Source organism: Rhincodon typus, chromosome 32 (genome assembly GCF_021869965.1).
Source record: "Rhincodon typus isolate 14 chromosome 32, sRhiTyp1.1, whole genome shotgun sequence".
NCBI classification, from domain to species: domain Eukaryota; kingdom Metazoa; phylum Chordata; class Chondrichthyes; order Orectolobiformes; family Rhincodontidae; genus Rhincodon; species Rhincodon typus.
This window is the reverse complement of record NC_063363.1, coordinates 18,552,143-18,572,234: the sequence shown is the minus strand read 5'-3', so window position 1 is coordinate 18,572,234 and position 20,092 is coordinate 18,552,143. Positions and strand designations below refer to the sequence as shown.

General features: G+C 39.0%; 1 protein-coding gene across 2 annotated transcripts; it reads right to left on the bottom strand.

Annotated features, from left to right (window-relative positions):
- Nucleotides 1-1,140: 1,140 nt before the first annotated feature.
- LOC125486717 (placenta-expressed transcript 1 protein-like) lies at nt 1,141-19,613 on the bottom strand. 2 transcript variants are annotated; one of them, XM_048615508.1, is made up of 5 exons: nt 19,396-19,531; nt 12,948-13,444; nt 7,029-7,218; nt 5,380-5,438; nt 1,141-3,732 (listed from the first exon to the last, which is right to left on the bottom strand). In XM_048615508.1, the coding sequence occupies exons 2-5, from the start codon at nt 13,102-13,104 to the stop codon at nt 3,464-3,466; spliced, it is 675 nt and encodes a 224-aa protein (XP_048471465.1). In that variant the 5' UTR covers nt 13,105-13,444; nt 19,396-19,531; the 3' UTR covers nt 1,141-3,463. The 2 variants fall into 2 exon arrangements, 1 of the variants encoding a protein (XP_048471465.1); XR_007265353.1 differs by lacking the exon at nt 12,948-13,444 and having other exon boundaries at nt 19,396-19,613.
- Nucleotides 19,614-20,092: the final 479 nt, after the last annotated feature.

The window sequence follows — 20,092 nt, the reverse complement described above, 5'->3', positions numbered from 1 at the left end:
TAAGCTAGACCTGAAGATTTCTGTTTAATTCTTGATGGGAGAGAGAGCGGTTGCTAATATACAGCAATTTGGGGTATAATTACTGTGCCATACATTCTATGTTATCTGGGCAGATTTAATATGCAATTGCCCAATATTTGGGAGAGTGAAATGCAAAAGAAAAAGAGGCTTGCATTTATATAGCACACATCACAGCCTCACACTTCTCAGTGTGCTCTACAACCAATGAAGTACTTTTCTTTTTTGTTGCAAGGATACACACCAATACAACCAGATCTAATAAACAACAATGTGACCAAACAATCTGTTTAAGAGATGTTGCTGGAGAAAGTTCTCTTGCTGGTCTTCGATGTAGTACCAGACAATCCTTTACACCGACTTGAGCTGACGTAAATGACCCTCTGTTTAAAAGTACAATCCAGTACCTCAGACAGAAGTGGTAAGGGTCAGTGAAGAGGTAGTAGAGTGGATCTTGAAGGATCCCATTGAGTAACCTAAACACATATCCTAGACTTCTGGTTACTGCACCTCAATCAACTCAATGGTGGAAACATCTAATTGCTAATCCACATAATTTTTTTTCTGAACTCCAAAGTTTTGTTTTCAAAATTTCTTAAAAGTCATGCTCACCCTTCTTCCTCAGGGAATGAAGGGGCCTTTTACGGAAAAAATAAAATTATGAAGGGAATAGATAAAATAGAAGCAGGCAGGCTGTTTCCACTGGTGGGTGATATTAGAACAAGAGGGCGGAGCTGCAAAATAAGGGAGAGCAGATTTAGGATTGAGTTGAGAAGGAACTTCTTCGTCCAAAGTATTGTGAATCTGTGGAATTCCCTGCTCAGTGAAGCAGTTGAGGCTGCCTCGTTGAATGTTTTTAAGACAAAGCTAGATAGGTTTTGTATATGGTGAGTGGGTGGGCAAATGGAACTGAGTGCACGAAGAGAACAGTCCTGATCTTATTGAATGGCAGGGCAGGCTCGATGGGCCAGATGGCCTATTTCTTATGTTCTTATGTCAATGCTAGTAAATTGTCCTAGATCCCCAGCTCAATTTTTTCATATCTCAGAGATGAAGTACAGTTTTTCTGACTGCACCATTGAATAATTTAAACACACAGAAAAAACTGATTGCATACTTATATAAATCAAGTTAAACTTTTATTAAAGAAAGTAACATTACTTTTGTAAATAATTTCAGTGTATTTATAAACAGCTCAGCACATTTCTAAACAATGATTTTCTACCTAGGCATTATCTTTGGACACCATACTAGTGAAAACATACTTCATTTTAGGGCATTATCAGGCTTGCAGGCTAGTGCTTGCAGGTCTTCATAAAATGGACAGTGATTCAAAAGACTTTTGCCTTTGGTATCATGTCTGAATTGTCTGGAAATGTGCAAGTTACTTCTTATATAAAATACCAACAGAGGGTCAATAAATGTTTAATTAAAGTAAAACAATTGAATGGAGGTATGAAGTGAGGTTAAATATATAAATGTGAAACCAAAACAATAATTAATAAATAAGAATTGGGATCAATTACTCTTTTGGTGATTGAAAACCATCTAATTCTAGAATCAGGGAATAAAGTGTGAGAATTATTACTTTGAATAATTGTATGTAGGATGATGGTTTCATAACTATGGTGAATGATTAGACTGGAGGTTATAAAGAACAACATTATCAGATGAACTTTTATCCCATAGGTATCAAAATCTTCTCTGCACTATTTTAACGGTGCCATGAACCCACTTGAACTAAGTGGACTGAGAACTGACTTAAAGTAACAAATGGTGGAATTTAGTAAGCATATGTTAAATCTTTAGAACATAGAACATAGAACATTACAGCGCAGCACAGGCCTTTTGGCCCTCGATGTTGTGCCGACCTGTGAAACCAATCTGAAACCCATCTAACCTAAATTATTCCATTATCATCCATATGTTTATCCAGTGACCATTTAAATGCCCTTAAAGTTGGCGAGTCTACTACTTTTGCAGGCAGGGCATTCCACGCCCTTACTACTCTCTGAGTAACGAACCTACCTCTGACATCTGTCCTATATCTATCACCCCTCAATTTAAAGCTATTTCCCCTCGTGCTAGTCACCACCATCCGAGGAAAAAGGCTCCCATTGTCCACCCTATCTAATCCTCTGATCATCTTGTATGTCTCTATTAAGCCACCTCTTAACCTTCTTCTCTCTAACGTACAGTGATTTGATTTTTAAGCTTACACTACTAGTGAAACCATGCTTCACCAAGCACAATATGAGCAGGTCCACTAAACAAGTTGGCTTCTGGCACTTATCTAAAAGATTTGTACTTTAGAATATGTACGATTAAGTGGAACATGATGAAAGTAAACGATTGTCCATTGCACAGTTTTTGGATTTTCTTTTCCTGAGATTTTCATGTGATATTTTACTTGTCAGGAAACAAAATTGTGCTGTACCTTTATTGAACATTTTGATGAATTTTGAGGCTCATATTTGAAAAATGGGTAGAAGTGAAATGATCATTATTGATACCCACTAAATAACAGTGACATTACAATTATAAATCCCATCCATGTAATCTATTGACATTATGAAGCTATCTGATAGGCTATAGAACATTATTGCATTGTGAACCCAATAGACATTTGTTAATAATCTGCAGGATGGAATAAGATCCTAAAGAAATTGAAACCAATTACTTGCTTATCTTAGAATTGTAAATATTCCATTGTTGCGACATTTGTCTAGATAGTTGGTCAAGGCTTTCAGTGCAACTGATTGTCAAAGCTACATTACAGAAAGCAATTGAACAATGAAGGTGCTGAATATTCAATTTCTGACATGGTAGGCACAAAAGCCTAGAAATACAAAAGAAAATGCAATAAAAAAGAATCAGAAAAAATTAACAATTTAATAATGAATGAAAACGGACAAAAACCTAAAGATTATTAGTCAACTCATTATAATTTTGAAGAACTGGCCATGTATTCTAAACAGGTTTATATTTCCAATAGAATTCATCTCTATATAGAACAAGAGTACTTTTCACACCCTTGCACAGAAGTATAGTAAAGAGTAGAAGGTGAGTTACTAAACTTAATTGATTCAGAGACAACAAGGTGCAGGGCTGGATGAACACAGCAGGCCAAGCAGCATCATAGGAGCAGAGAGGCTGACATTTCGGGCCTAGACCCTTCAGGCTTGCCTGGAATTTGGATAGTGAGAAACAAAGGACAATATTTGGGATTGCAGCAAATATTCAAACTTCTTTTTATTAAAGAAAGCAGGTGTCCCCACAAAATATATTTCCCAATTTTGATTGATCAAGATTGATACTGCAAAGATAAAAGCTTCAGTATTTTTATATAGAAAGAGGACTTAGAATGGATTGACAGTCTTTCTGGGTGCAATGTAATTGATATGCCATAATGTTAGGAATTGTGAAGGTCAGCATTTCAAACCTTTTATGACAGCAATTCTCGCACTATACCAAAGAGCAAGAGCATGCTAACAATCCCACTCAGTGGCTTGAAGGTAATGACACCTGCTGAATTATTGGCAGTTGTTATAGTTGTGGTCATGTTGTATGGAGTTGTGGTCATGTTGTATGGAGTTGTGGTCATGTTGTATGAAGTTGTGGTCATGTACACAGTTGTAGTTTTATTGTACGCAGTCGTGGTCTTGTTGTACACAGCTGTAGTTTGCGTATTTGATACAGCAGTGGTTGTAAGAGCTGTGAAAAAAGATCATATTTACCAAATTAGTAAAGCATGTGGAAGCATGGGCTTCACAGATAGAAGCATTGAGTACACAAAACAATGGATCTATATTGAATCTTACGTAAAGCTCAGCTCAGACCGAAACAAAAACACTGCTTCTAGCTCTGGTCATCACCTTTGAGGAAAGATGTGAAAATCCTTCCAGATTTACTGGAAGGTTTTCAGAGCTGAGATGTTTTAGTTACTAGGTTAAGTCAGAAAACCTGATGTTGTTCTTCTTGGGCCAAAGGAGATCAAGGGGAAATTTGATACAGTGTTTTAAATTTATGGCAGCTAGATAACGTAGGCAAGGAAGTATTCTTCTTATTAGGTGATGATACTAAGGGACAAAGATTTAAGATTTAGGGCTAGAGATGCAGAGGATGTGAGGAAGAAATTTTTAAAGCAGCAATTATTGTTGCTGGAATCTACTGTCCTGAGGGTTGTGGAAACAGAAACGGTGAATGCTTTCAAGATGAAACTGGATGGTCAATAGAAGGAAATATACTTAGTATGGGGCTATGAGGAGAGCCCAAACTGCCTCCTGTACTGTAAATTAATTCAATGACTCATCATATTTCCTCAGGAAATTGGTTACATTGAATAGGTCAACAACTTTAAATGTTTGCCATGAGGACACTTTTCAGTCTGAACAGGTTTCAAATGTGCACATTTGGTTTATCACACTTGCAGCATATAATTGTCTTCCTAAATACAATCAAGGATTTACCCAGATTCATATCCATTGATAAATATACTCTGAATTCAAACAATTGCTGCTTTTTTGTAAATACTCTCAAAATCTTGAGCTACATATATCAGCCAGAGTTCCTCCTTTTCATTACTTTAGCTCATCTTAAAATGTTCTAAGGTACAATTGCACAGGCCCGAAAATCTCTCTGCTATCTTATTTAATCAGAATTAAGTGAGATATAGAAAGTTATAAATGCAGGGTATGACAGACAAATAAAACATTCTGTTTCATTTGAACACCTTCCAGATTTTTGGAACAATTTTCAGAACAAAAGAACAGATTGATTGTAATTTTTAAAATTTAATTTATTTTTCTAATCAACCTGTTCAGCCATGTTATTACACACCTCTGGAGCAGGTGGGACTTGAACCAGTGCCTCCTGGCCCAGGGGTATGGACACTACCACAGGACCACAAAAGGACCTTTGTCCACTGTACTTGGCATTCACAGGTGGTCTCTCACCCAAGTACTAACCAGGTCAGAGTTTGCTTAGTTTCCACGATCAAATGAAATCAGAGGTTTTCAGACTATAGGGGTAGAGGTAAAGAGTACTGACTAACTGAGTTTTTGGGCTGTTAACAGGCTAATTGTACCTTTCATAAATAGTTTGTGCCAGCTGAGAATAGTTCAGGAATGGAACTCCTTTGGTTCATATGCTTTGTTATTACCATACCCAATTACTGATTAGGTTATTATTAGGTCGTTTGGGAGTTGGAGTAGGTTGAATTCAAGACATTTCCTTAAGTGTTCATACCGAACAAGTAATACAGATGAGGAAAGCTGAAAAATCATCAGAATCAAAAAAAATTATAGAAAAGCTCTTTGTTATAAATGTCTATCCATTATTAAACATCAAAATAAATCTTACCTATTCTGAGAGTTTTGTTCATGACGTATGTTTTGTTTTCAGACATTTTGACAAAGGCTCTGGATGAAAGATGGGAAAAAAAAATAAATGCCACACATTCTTATTTATAATTATATGTCAAGAAATATTTTAAATTAAATCAATATTTACTCAGGCAATTATCTGATACTGGAAAAATCCGGAAAGTCCTCTAAAATTATTTATACATCAATGGAAATCAAAAACAACTTGATAGATTTATTTGCAAACGCAAAATTTGACTTTTCCACATTCTAATTATTTGTGAGGCGTTTGTCCTTTGACAAATGAGGATTATCCTAAAGGACAAAAGTTCATTTCTTTATCTTCAATGGCAATCAAAGTTTTCTCACTGTGACGTTTAACAGTAAATTAAGTAGCTACTGATATATTGTAACATGGATCTGTATGCAGCCGATTTCCTTAATTCAATTCATAGTAAAGGTCTTGTATTTGTATTTTGCCTTTCACAACTACAAGTTTTATAGACAATGAAATACTTTTGAAGTATTGTTCAATCCCAAAATGGGACAGCAAATCTTTTGGCATAAGAAGTGCTGAGAACACGCACAGTCAAATTTGTCTTGTCTTTGGTTCACTATTCAATGTGGGTTTGGAAGGGATGAGTAGTGGGTGAAGTATGGTTAATGGTTCCAGCTGACCTTTCCCGTATTTTGTTTATTTCCAGTGGCTTTTCCATATATTCTATATCGGCCCAAAGTAGTGTCATTGATATGATGCATTTTCAAAGGTTAAGTTACATCAACGCAGAGATTGAAGGATATTTATTTGCTTAGTAATTGCAGCCATTGTAATGATTTGTGAAAGATAAATGGATAATTGTACTTTAACAGACTCCCCACCTTGCTGATTTATAATGACTCTTGGTTAATCAACACCTCAATTTTAAAATTCTAATCCTTGTTTGTAAATGCTTCCATGGCCTTGATGCTACCTATTTCTGTAGTTTCCTCCACCAACCCTCTTAAGATACTTGTGCTGCTTTAATACTGGTCACTTCAGCATTTAATTTCTCCAACATTGATGACCCTGAACATAGAGATCCAATACTAAGCGTCTCCACCTCACTACCTCCCTTTGACTGAGTTTTTGATGATCTAACCTAATATCTCCCTATGTGACTTGTTTTCAGATTTTGCTTGAATAACTGTACTGGATTAACATCAATTAAATTGTATATGTACTACTCCAGATGCCAGATGTAAAAGAGCGAATCAGGATGTATTGCATTTTGCACACGTGAAACATCCATGGCATATGATCATTTCTTTGTATGATAGTTATGTATTATATATGCAGCACTCATGCCAGTAACAGCATCAGCACACTGAGCAAACATCAAGGAAAACCGAAAGAACTGTGGATGCTGTAAATCAGGAACAAAAACAGAAGTTGCTGGAAAAGCTCAGCAGGTCTGGCAGCATCTGTGAAGAAAAAAATCAGAATCCTCAGAACCATTCAGGTCACTGGACCTGAAATGTTAACTCTGATTTTTTTCTTCACAGATGCTGCCAGATCTGCTGAGCTTTTCCAGCAACTTCTGTTTTTTACCAAACATCAAGGAGAAGCAGCTTATATGAATCTATGACAGAAACAAAATGAACCCTTACTTGAATAAAACATTGCTATGCATGTTCATCATGCTTTTGGGTGACATCCACCCTTCAGTGGTTGGGAGTTTCCCTCTGCCATAAATTCCTGCACAGTTTTCAGTATTATTTGTCCAGTTCCCAATACTGCTGCCATTATAGGAAGCTGAGAGAGTTACAATTACATTGGCTCCAGTTCCATTCACGGTAACTGGAAACAGAAAGTAAACACATTGTGTTATTACTTGCATGGAATACAACAAACGAAAATGTATCTATTTAGTTTTACTTAGGAGTGAAGCCATTTTGTTGAAATTTGGAAGAAATGCGAACTTCATTTGTGTTGCTCGTGTAAGTGTCAGTATCAACACTACATTGCAGTGTTGGGATGTGGCCTGGTACAGAAAGATAGCAGAATTTTCTCTTACAATTTTCTTCAGTAAGCTACAGAATTCAGCTGGAGACTTTACTGCTCAGGAAAACAATAGCATGACAAGGGCCTGGGTGTAACTACCTGTTTTGAAAATACTAAGTCACGCTATTTTTGTTGATGCTGATTGATTTGCTGAATATTTTCTGTCATTTCCTGTTGTGTAAGATACAAGTGAGGCAACTTTCTTGCTACCAGCAACTCAAACAAAAGTGGGCGGCATGCTTATCATTTCCCAATATGTGCTGGTGGGAGCCAGAATTTCCTCCACTGCATAGATTTTGACTTTTACTTGCTATAAAAGTCATGAACTAGGCTAGCTGTAGGATAAAATAGGGAATAAGACCAATGAGAAGCTTAATAGTTATAATTTCTTAGAAATCTCTTATTTCGCTATAAATCTTGACTACATAGCTGATCTTCCTTTCAGAGGGAACTCTTAACTAAACATTGTCAGATAGTCAGCTCAGTGATAGCACATTGCCTCAAAAATGTATGGCATGTAGTATGGTTTGTGTGTGCACAGTGTTTACTACTAAATACAAATACTTATCATATAAAACATTCCTAGCATGTCTTTTCTCTTCAAATACTAATGTAATGAATTGGTATCTCTAACAATGACAATTTTTATTTTTAGGCCCATCATAGAATCCCCACAATGTGGAAGCAAGCCACTTGATCCATTGAGTCCACACCAACCCTCTGAAGAGCATCCCACCCAGAGCCACCTCCCTTTCCTAGCCCTGTAACCCTGCATTTCCCATGGCTACTCTGCCTAATTGGCAGATCTTTGAACTTGGGGAGGAAACCAGAGCACTCAGAGGAAACCCAGGGAGACACAGGGAGAATGTACAAACTCCACACATCTGAGTGTGGAATTGAACTTGTGTCCCTGATACTGTGAAGCAGCAGTGCTAACTTCTGAACCACAGTGGCACCCTAAAAGTAAAAGATGCTTGGAATTGGAGTTTTGTTTTACATTTTAACTTTACAGGTTTTGTGATTTTGACTTCTCATCACCAAAGGCAAGATGCCAATACTGAGAAATACTTGTTCCAAATTTGTATGTTTGTACGAAAAGTACTTTGCAGCAAAGTGTGCAGCATTTCCTACCACCCAATCCCTTACTGAATCACTGGCTGATGCTGGCACTTCAATGTTTTAAGTTTTCTTCTGACTTCATTCTTACTAGGAACTGGATTGGGGGTGCTCGCTCCCAGTTGAAAAAGAACCGTGCAGCTATCACTCAAGGAATGCTTTCACGTTGTCAACCAGAGGAGAATCCAAATGCAGAACAGAAAAAGGATAACATCATTCACTCAGCTTTTTTTTCCCTATTCCTCAGGTTAAGACTTCTGCTTTGCCTATCTCCATTCTTGACTGAAACACAATTGTTGGCACTGTAGAAGAATGACCATGTTCGGTGGTGGTGACTGTCATTTGTATTGTGCCAGTAACATGTAGAACCACATTAACATTTGCCACTTTGACCCATTGAGAGCAAACATTAAAATGCAACAAAAGACATAAAACTGTCAGTCTCTTTGAAGAGCCACATATCTTTAGCTAGTGAGGGCTTAATACTTTGTCTTGTTATCGTAGTGCTTATCTGACATGTGGCATAAGGCGCATGTTGGGCAGAGGTAAAGTGAGCTTTTCTCAGTATCGATGTTGTTAACCTGGAGTGTTCAGTGCAGCAAGCTAAGCTTGAACAACATTTCATTCCCCATTGCTAGTGTTCCTCGCTATAGGGAGTGCAACTTGTAAGTTTATTTCAAAATACTTAAATCAATGGAACCTGTACTGAGAAATAGAGGACACAGGTTGATAGATGCAGAAATGAACTCATTGGAATTTTTTACTTGTTGTGAATCGAATACCACGTGGGGAGCACTTACTTTCTTTTTCAAGCCCCATCTCAAATAATCTTTTTCATGCAGCTAATATATGTTCCAGTCAACTATGGAAGATAATTTGCAAATTAGTGTTGAGATGTGGGAAATTTTATCAACTATACTCACAGTCATAGTTTCCCTAAACTAGATCCACCCTTCCAAATTACAGACATAATGTGACTCTTTAAAATGTCTGTTCTTGGATTTTCTACTATTAAATCCCATATACCTTTCAAAAAAAACTTTGAAATGAACCTTTTATACTCGCTGTTAAATAAGTTTTTTCTATTATCTTGTACAAATAATTTTAGTTTCCACTGCAAACACAGAGCAAGAACACCTTGCTCAAGATTATTTGTTGTAGCTCAGGTGACTGAAATATCGTGTTTAAAAGGTTTCATTAATTTCAACCTTTCCAAAGCTTGCAGGACTAATGCTGTGCTATTTTAAACCAGTGCCTTAGTTTCCTGATCCAATTCCAGGGCAACACGATGAATATAGTTCTTTCCTCTATGACCTCAAAATGAGCAGCATGTGTTCTCCTGCATATGCCCACTGTCACATCAATGCACCCAAATTTGCATTTGTGGGAGTCTTCAAATCCTCATTTAGTGAATTATGTGCAAGTTTCCATGTATATGTCATAATTTATCTATTTTTATGTTTTCGCCTCCACACAAAACTACATGTCAACTACTTTCCTGCCTGGCTCCTTGTCCAACATCAAGTTATTAAAGATGTCATGAATTTTGCAAGGTTTGCAAGACGAACTTCATCTGCTTTCATCAGAAATTTGGAATATTTCCCTATGTCATCCAGCTCCCCACTTAAGATGGTGCTGAGTATTGTGAGTTAGAATCTGTTGACTCTCAACTGAGCTTCCAACTCTGCATCCAGCCAATCTCCTAGACAACAACAGCATTGCACACAGAGTGTCTCACAAAGAGATAAGGAAAATGGGCACTTGTCCAAAAATGTAAAAGACTAGAAGGTATGGACTAAAGCTCAATCAAGGAGGTAGCTTTTCTAGAAAAGAACGCAAAACTAAAGAGAAGAGTTTCCAAATTGTAGAATCTAGTCAGTTGAAGAAACAGAAATCTATTTCCACTTCTACAACATTGCCCAGCTCCAGCATGTCTTCATCTTAATTTTTATCTTTGCCAACTTCTACTGCAGAGACCTGGTAGTGCAGAGGTAATGTCAGCGGACTAGTGATCCAGAACTCCAGGCTAAACATTCTGAGGACACGGGTGCCAAATCCAGTATTGCAGATGTTGAAGTTTGAATTCAATAACAATCTAGATTAAAAAACTAACCTAAAGGTGACAGTGCAAACAAAGTAAAGAAGCCTGCCAATTCTTATGTGCACTGGCCTACGCGTGACACCTGACCCACTGGAATGTGATCAACTCCTGACTGTCCTCTGAGCAATTAGGGATAGGGAATAAAAGCCGGCTAAGCCTGTGAAATCTGCACCTGCCGAATGAATTAAAAAAAAACTACTTCCACAGTTGTACGAAGACTAGTCTGCTCATAGAACAAAATACTGTGAATGCTGGAGAAATTGGACTGTATCTGTGGACTGAGGAAGAGAGGTAACATAGAACATAGAACAGTACAGCACAGTACAGGCCCTTCGGCCCACGATGTTGTGCCGACCTATTATCCTACTTAGATCAAACTAGCCTGCATACCCTACATTTTACTATTCTCCATGTGCCTATCCAAGAGTCGCTTAAAAGTCTCTAAAGTATCTGACTCCACCACCACTGCTGGCAGCGCATTCCACACGCCCATCACTCTCTGTGTAAAGAACCTACCTCTGACATGTCCCATATACCTTCCTCCAATCACCTTAAAATTATGCCCCCTTGTAATAGTCATTTCCGTCCTGGAAAAAAGTCTCTGACTATCCACTCTATCTATGCCTCTCATCATCTTGTACACCTCTATCAAGTCACCTCTCATCCTTCTTTGCTCCAATAGAAAAAGCCCTAGCTCCCTCAACCTTTCCTCATCAGACCTGCCCTCCAGTCCAGGCAGCATCCTGGTAAATCTCCTCTGCCCCCTCTCTAAAGCTTTCACATCTTTCCTGTAATGAGGTGACCAGAACTGAACACAATATTCCAAGTGTGGTCTAACCAAAGTTTTATAGAGTTGCAGCATAACCTCATGGCTATTAAACTCAATTCCCCTGCCGTAATGTTTCAAATCCAATATGACTTTTGTTTAGAACTCGACTTCATACTTAATGCTTTACCTCTTCTGAAGAAGAGTCAGCTCAGACTTGAAGCATTAACTCTGTTTATCTCTCTACAGATGCTTCCAAACCTGCTGAGATTTTCCAGCATTCTCTGTTTGTTTCCACTCACGCATCAGCCTTGTCTTTGCCGTGCTGTTTTGATTGTCCATTTTCAAATCCTCGCCAACACCCTAGATCATTCCACATTTTTTCATCCTCAGCTAATCCAATTTTTTTGCTGTGCATCTGTGAAATGCTTTTAAGGCATATTTTTCTAACAAGCATGCTATATAAATGCAATTTGTTGCTTTTGTAGACAGCATTTTAACTCAGGTTGATCCTGCTCAGCAATCGATACTGGATAGTTAACTCTGTGAGTATGGATGGGAGCCTCATCTACAGCTGAAACCTGGGGCATTAAAGTTGCAGATCGGTATGAACAAAACAGGGATTTAAACTACTCCACTTTAACCTTTCTTTTTAATGCTTCTTTCCTAGTGATTGAATGTGGTGAAAATTCCCTCACAAACTTCACTGCTCTTTGTTCTAGAATGTTGAAGATATAAACAAGCTCTCTGTATATGTTACAAAATCTATCACCTATCTTTCTTTTTTAATTTCTCTGTAAAGTGCACACATTTAGTGGGCACACATTTAAGTGTACGAAGTTCGGTTTTTAACAATTCATGTGCTCTCTGTAACTATTTATTACAACATGACTGCAAAAGTCCGATTAGCATCTTGTGAGATACTTAAATCTGAAAGGACTCAAATAAAATTGTACTCTATGTTTCATCATGCTAAGTGGTTCATTGTCTCAGAGCTTCTTATTCTTTTTCTGTATTTGTGCCAAACAGGAGCTATTGCAATGTGCGCCACACCTGAACAAATACTGGCAGGCAGGTAGTACAGTGACTGATTCAGGTCGTCTGTTCAGGGATAAATTAATACGAACAATTTAAACTCAGATTTTATAACAGTTGGAATGTTCCTTAAACATGGGAAAAAAAGTTACAACTATACATTCATGATGGAACATTCCCTCTGTCACTCAGAGTAGTAAATTTATAAACTCTTAACCTGTTCATGACTTCAGTATAAAAAATCTTACTCTAGATGTATAAGCCCTTTGCTCTGAGTGGAATCACCTTTGCTCACAAACAAAATCTTGGCTCACAAACAAAGTAGGTTGAAACCCAATTAAAATAATCATCCCCCATAAAGCCACATTCAGTTATTTGAAATCCAATGGAACAGGAAGAGCGCTTAATAATCCAAACTTCAGTTTTCCTTGAAAATCTGGAAAAATTTTCAGAATAGTTGAACAAAAGAACAAATTATGTAGATTACAAAGTTGATCAGCAACTCACCTTTGTATGTTGTGTTTGGCATGAGGTATTTTGGTGAAATCATTAAACTGAATGAGCCTCCCATTGTAGCATTTTCTATCATGCAAAGGTTGAGAGATCCAGATGATGCATACTGAAGAAACAGGCAAAGAAGCAGGGCTGACAATATTGAAGCCATTTCTCTCTTCTAGAGGCTCCTCTGGATTGATTCAGAGAAGAGTCAGCAGCAGCTTGAGTTCTGATGACTCTTGAGAGTCAGGTGCAGTTATATTGCAGAGGAAACACCTCCCCCCAGTTACGGAAACCACAGGTAATTTGAATAATAATGACTCTAACTGATGGCATTTTTCCAGCTCTGAGATTTTTTTTTCGAAATTTCTGAAGAAGGGTCTAGGCCCGAAATGTTAGCCTTCCTGCTCCTCTGATGCTGCTTGGCCTGCAGTGGTCATCCAGCTCTACACCTTGTTATCTCCTTGTTTCCTGTAATAACTCCACTTCTTTCACAAATTCTGGACAAACTAGGATCAAATTTGACTTTAGCAGTTGTCAAATGAATGTCAAGCCATTTTATGTTTCACCCAAGTTTCATTTCCATTGACTTAACTCACTGTCACCTGCAGCATTGTATTGTACGAAGCACACATTTCCCCACTGATATTTAAGACTTGATGTGATTTGGGAATACTTAGCTTTAAGGTATGAACACTAGGATCCCAAAGTAGTGAATTTGAATATTGTTCTCAGTGAATTGTTGAGGACAATACAAGAATTTACAAGAAAATCTTGGGGCAGGAGGAAAGAAAGAATGAAGGAAAGAATGAAGCAATTGGGAACACAAAGTAGAAAGAAGGATTGAAGGAATCAAAGAAAGAAAATGAAAGATAGAAAAAAGAAGGGAAAAAAGATTAGAAAGTAAGAAAAAATATCAGAAATAAAAGAAGGGTAGAAAGGAAAGAAACACAGAAAGAAGAAAAGTTAAAACCAAAACAAAACTGACATGTGCCTGTATAGAAGTTTTCACTGCCACATGGCTCAAAGTGCTTTTTGGCCAAAATCTCCTGTGAAATTTAGTCCCTTTCCTAAGAAACACTGCACTATACAAAATATTTTCAGACTCCACTAGAGGCAGAAACATTCATTTCCTGTGTTTCTTCCATGAAGGGAGAACCATCTATTTAATTCACTACGATTCACTTCAAGAAGAATGCCATTAACTGAAAAGCATTTCGAGATTATGAAGGTACTACATAAATGCAAATCTAACTTTTTGTTTCCTTTTAAATTGCCACTGTTAGTGAACACAGGTCCCTGAGATTTTCGTAGAGAATTGTTTTGTATGATGGCTTTAATTCCTTGCCAAATAGCTATTTGGATCATACAGCAATAAATCCGCCTGTATCCCCTTAAAGTTGAAGAAATGTTTAGGTAGGAAGCAGATGAGTCATGGAGAATTAAGAGAGCCATAGTATTGGTTTGGTGTTGATTTCCTTAAAGGCACATCTGATTCTAACTATATCTTTGAGCTCCATCCTGCCCAAGGAGGCAGCAGTGAGTTATTTATCTTTTTTTTTGTTATTCATTCACGGGATACGGGTGTCACTGGCTAGGCAGCATTTATTGCCCATCCCGAGTTACCAGAGGACAGTTAAAAGTCAACCACATTGCTATGGGTCTAGATTCTTAATTCCAGATATTTTTTGAATTCAAATTCCACCAGTTGCCATGGCAGGATTTGAACATGATTGCAAGAATGTTATCTGGGTCTCTGGATTAACAGTCCAGTGCTAATACCACAAGGTCATCACCTCCCCTTTGGAGTATCGGGAATGACTGGGGCAGCAGAGAGGGAAGGGAGGGGATCACAATTGTATCTCTCACTTTACTGACATTAGGGAATATCCTTCATCTCCCCTCCATTTATAATCAGATGTACTGAAGCAACAACTGCAAATCTCTTTCACTCCCTCAAAACCCCACACTCATTTTCATCCACTGATTTAATTTTCTTACCCTCTACTGTAGCAGCACAAATGAGTGCTGCTACATTTTTTTAAGAAGAGAAATGATGTTTTTTTCATACTTTTAGTGTTAATGTTCATAAAGCAAGAAAAAAAAGCAATATAACTATTACATGGCAACAGCAAGAAGGAGACCCAGTGGAACGTTGACTCTGATTTCTCTCCACAGACACTTTGATTTGATTTTTTGTCACGCATACCCGAGCACAGTGGAAAGTTTTGTTTGTGAGCAGTACAGGTACATCTTAATAAGCAAGGACATAGAGATCATTGGGTGAGAAAACTTGGACGGAGTAAGACATACAGCTTACACCACACAGGACATGTGCAAGGCAAGATCAACATTAACAAGATCAGCCAGAGCTGTTGAGCTTTTCCAGCAATTTCTGCTTTGTTTCTGATTTCCAGCATGCGCAGTTCTTTCACTTTTTATTTAGTATTTAACTCACTACCACCTTGAAGACGTTCTGATTCTCTGACAGGATTTCATTTCCAATCGTTTTTCTGGTCTACTGTCGTTATTTTTGCTGTTGCTCCTGGTGTTGAACAAGGTATTTGTGAAAGCTCGTTTCCACAGCCATATCACATTCCTCAGTGACTGCCTCCAGCTCGGACTCACCCATGTGGATTCCAACTCAAGTTCCATCTTTAGTGAGCAAATCAGTATGTAATATAATTTGGATAAATGTGAGGTTATTCACTTTGGGAGCAAAAACAAGAAGGCAGGTTACTACCTGAATGGCTGTAAATTGGGAGAGGGGAGTGTGCAGTGGGACCTGGGTGTCCTTGTGCACCAGTCACTGAAGGTAAACATGTAGGTGCAGCAGGCGGTAAAGAAGGCAAATGGTATGTTGGGGTTCATTGCGAGAGGTTTCGAGTACAGGACCAGGGATGTTTGTTGCAGTAATTCAGGGCCTTGGTGAGGCCACACCCAGAATATTGTGTGCAGTTTTGGTCTCCTTTTCTAAGGAAGGGTGCTCTTGCTCTCGAGGGAGCGCAGCGAAGGTTTACCAGGCTGATTCTAGGGATGGCAAGACTGACTTATGAGGAGAGATTGACTAGGTTAGATTTTTGCTGCAGTTCAGGCGAATGAGAGGGGATCTCACAGAGACTTATAAAATTCTAACAGGACTAGAGAGGGTAGATGCAGGGAGGATGTTCCTGATGGTGGGCGTGTCCAGAAGCAGGGATCACAGTATTCGGGGTAAACCATTTAGGACAGAGATGAGGAGACATTTCTTCACCCAGAGAGTGGTGAGCCTGTGGAATTCATTATCGCAGGAAAGTAGTTGATGCCAAAACATTGAATGTATTCAAGAGGCAACTAGATATAGCCCTTGGGGTGAATGGGGACAAAGGTTATGGGGAGAAAGCAGGATTAGGCTATTGAGTTGGATGATCAGCCATGATCGTGAAGAATGGTGGAGCAGGCTCGAAGGGCTGAATAGACTTCTCCTACTCCTACATTCTATGTTTAACTCAGTTGTACAGTTCCTTGTAGTCCCACTTTGATAGGTATTTTCTAATCAACCCATTCCAAGATGCTTGTATACATTTCTGGAGCAGGTGGGACTTGAACCCAAGCTTCCTGCTTCAGAGATAGTGACACTGCCAATGCACCACAAGAACCCTCAATTTCCATTTTATAGATATTTTCTAAAGAACCTGTTCAGAGATATTATTCACACCTCTGGAGCAAGTGGGACTTGTACTCATGTCTCAGTTGCTGTCTTATAATGATCCAATCAGTTAATAATCCTTAGAACCCTGTGTTCCCAGGAAGGGTCACTGACCTGAAACGTTAATTCTGATTTCTCTCCACAGATGCTGCCAGACCTGCTGAGCTGCTCTAGCAATTTCTGTTCTGAGGTGGGGGTTGGGAGATGAAGTGGAGTTAGAAGGGAGGGGAGGGGAAGAAGGTTCCAGAGGGCCATGGGTATCTCGGAGTTGTTGCATCTTGTGTTCCTAGATGCCTACAAGGAAAATAAAAGTTTCTTATTATCATGGCGAATGAGTCGGAGGATAAAGTGGAACTGGTGGGCAGTGCACTCTGAGCCAGCATGAAGTGGCGCTGTTGGAGAGAGAGGTCGAGTGTGTGCATATGACGATACATAGCACTGAGGGTGGATCTCAGGATGTGGTGAGAACAGCTCTCTGTGGAATTTTGAACATTGCGGAGATACCTGTGACCTTGGCGGACCAGATCATGCTGAAACATCTCTGCATTCTCATCAAAGTTCACCTTCCCACCCAACTTGGTATCATCTGCAAACTTTGAGATGTTACATTTTGTTCCCTTATCTAAATTATTAATATATATTGTGAATAGCTGGGGTCCCAGCACCAATCCTGTGGCACACCACGAGTTATTGCCTGCCAATTTGAAAAGGACCTATTAATCCTTACTGTTTGTTTCCTCTCTGCTGACCAGTTTTCTACGTATCTCAATACACTGTTTCCCCAATCCCATGTGCTTTAATTTTGCACAATAATCTCTTGTGTGGGACTTTGTCAAATGGTTTCTGAAAGTCCAAATACACCACATCAACTGGCTCCCCATTGTCAACTCTACTAGTTACATCTTCATAGCATTCCAACAGATTTTTCAGCATGATTTCCCCCTCATAAATCTATGCTGACGCTATCTGATCCTGCCATTGCTTTCTAAATGCTCCACAATAAAGACCTCGATAACACATTTGAGAATTTTCCCTACTACCAATGTTAGACTTACTGGTCTATAATTTGCTGTTTTCTCTCTACTTCCGTTTTTGAATATTGGAGTGACATTAGCCACCCTCCAATCTGCAGAGACTGTTTCAGAGTCTATAGAATCCTGGAAGATGGCCACCAATGCATCCACTATTTCTAAAGCCACTTCCTTAAGTACTCTGGAATGTAGATTACCAGGCCCTGGCAATTTATCCACCTTCAATCCCATCAATTTTCCCAGCACCATTTCTCTACCAATATTGATCTCCCTCAATTCTTCACTCTCACTAAATCTTGCATGCTCCAACATTTCTGGTATCTGACTTATGTCATCTTTTGTGAAGCCATAACCAAAGCATGTATTCAGGGCTCAGCCATTCCATCGTCCCCTATCATACATTACATCGTTTCTGTCTGTAGGTGACCTACATTTGTCTTCACCAATCTCTTTCTCTTCACGTACCTATAGAAACTCTTAGTGTCAGTTTTTATGCTCCATGCAAGCTTACTTTCGTAATGTATTTTCCCCTTCTTAATCCATCCCTTGGTCCTTCTTTGCTGAATTCTAAACTGTTCCCAATCCTCTGACATATTATTTTTCTTGGCCAATCTGTATGCTTCTTCCTTGGGTCGGATACTATCTCTAATTTCCTTTGGATTGGCCCTTTTACCCATTTTGCTTTTGCGACAGACAGGAATAAACAGTTGTTGCAGTTCCCCCATGCATTCCTTGACTGTTTACCATTGCCTATCCACTGTCATCCCTTTAAATGACTCTCCCCAATCTATCAGGGCCAGTTTACACCTTATAACTTCATAGTTTCCTTTATTAAGATTCAGCACCCTAGTCTCCGAATCAACAACCTCACTCTCCATCTTGATAAAAGATTCAATCATGTTATGTTCACTCATCCCCAAGGGGTCTCACACAGGTAGATTGGCAATGGTTCACTTCTCATTACTCAGTACCCAGTCTAAGGTGGCCTCCTCTCTGGTTGGTTCCTTCACATATTATTGGTCAAGAAAACCATCCCGTATACACTCCAGGAATTCTTTTTCTACTGCATTGTGGCTAATTTGATTTGCCCAAATTATGTGCAGGTTAAAATCACCCATGATCACCAATATTCCCTTGTCACATGCATCCCTACTTTCCTATTTAATGCCGTTCCCAACACCACCACTGCAGTTTGGGGGTCTATTTGTGACACCCGCTAATTTTTTTTACCCCTTGGCATTTTTCGACTCTACCCATACAGAATTCACATTGTCAGAGCTAATATTCTTTCTCACAATTGTGTTAATTTCCTATTTAACCAGCAATGCCACTCCATCACCTTTTCCATTTTGTCTGTCCTTCCTAAATATTGAATACTCTGGGACATTCAGTTCCCATCCCTGGTCACCCTGCAACCATGTCTATGTAATCCCAATTATATTGTATCTGTTTATGTCTGTCTGTGCGATTAATTCATCCATTTTATTGCAAATGCTCTGCATATGAAAGCACAAAGCCTTTAAGCTTGTCTTTTTAACATTTAGGAGCAGGAAAGCTGACGTTTCTGTTCGGGGCCCTTCTCCCGACCCGAAACGTCAGCTTTCCTGCTCCTGTGATGCTGCCTGACCTGCTGTGTTCCTCCAGCTCTACGCTGTGTTATCTCTGACTCCAGCATCAGCAGTTCTTACTATCTCTGAATGACTTATAACTCCACGGCGAAACCTCTTCGAGGGATGCCTACCTTGAAGAAGTTATCCTCCTCCCTGCGGAAAGACCTCAGTGGATCTCTCTCTCACTGCAATCTTTTTCTGAAGAAGGGTCCCGACCTGAAACGTCAGCTTTCCTGCTCCTCTGATGCTGCCTTCCCTGCTGTGTTCCTCCAGCTCCACACTGTGTTATCTCTGACTCCAGCATCGGCAGTTCTTACTATCTCTTTTTAACATTTGTTGTCTCACTGTTATTTCTCTAAATAGCCCTGTGTGAATTTTGTCCTTGATTTGTCTGCCTGTCACATTTCTTACTCCCTTTTCTACGTTTTATTTTTGTCCTTGCTCCCTCCTTCTCTGACTCCTTACATAGGTTCCTATCCCCCTGTTGTAAATAAACTATACTCTAAAGGAAGGCGTCCTGGTTCCTGTTTCACTGACTGACTTGACACGAATTGACACTAAAGAGTGTCTTAAAGTGAGGTTGAAATTCAAGCAGAGAAATATAGGGAGGGTATTCCAGAACTTGAGGCACAGATACTGTTGGTGAAGAAATAGGAATTGGAAATGTTCAAGAGGTTAAAATTAGATAAGTGCATGTATCTCCAGAGGGTTATTAAGTGGAAGAGATTATGTGGATGGGGAGGAGTGAAACTATGGAATGATCTGAAATTAAGGATGAGAATTTCGAAAAACAAGACTGCGAACCAATTTAGCTCAGGGATCAAAGGG

Excerpts from the sequence above, each read along its gene's own strand:
- LOC125486717 (XM_048615508.1), bottom strand. The coding sequence starts at position 13,104 with ATGGCTTCAATATTGTCAGCCCTGCTTCTTTGCCTGTTTCTTCAGTAT. Across the intron at positions 7,219-12,947 it reads GCCAAACACAACATACAAAG|TTACCGTGAATGGAACTGGA; the intron begins GTGAGTTGCTGA and ends TTCTGTTTCCAG. Across the intron at positions 5,439-7,028 it reads CATAGCAATGTTTTATTCAA|AGCCTTTGTCAAAATGTCTG; the intron begins GTAAGGGTTCAT and ends TCTTTCATCCAG.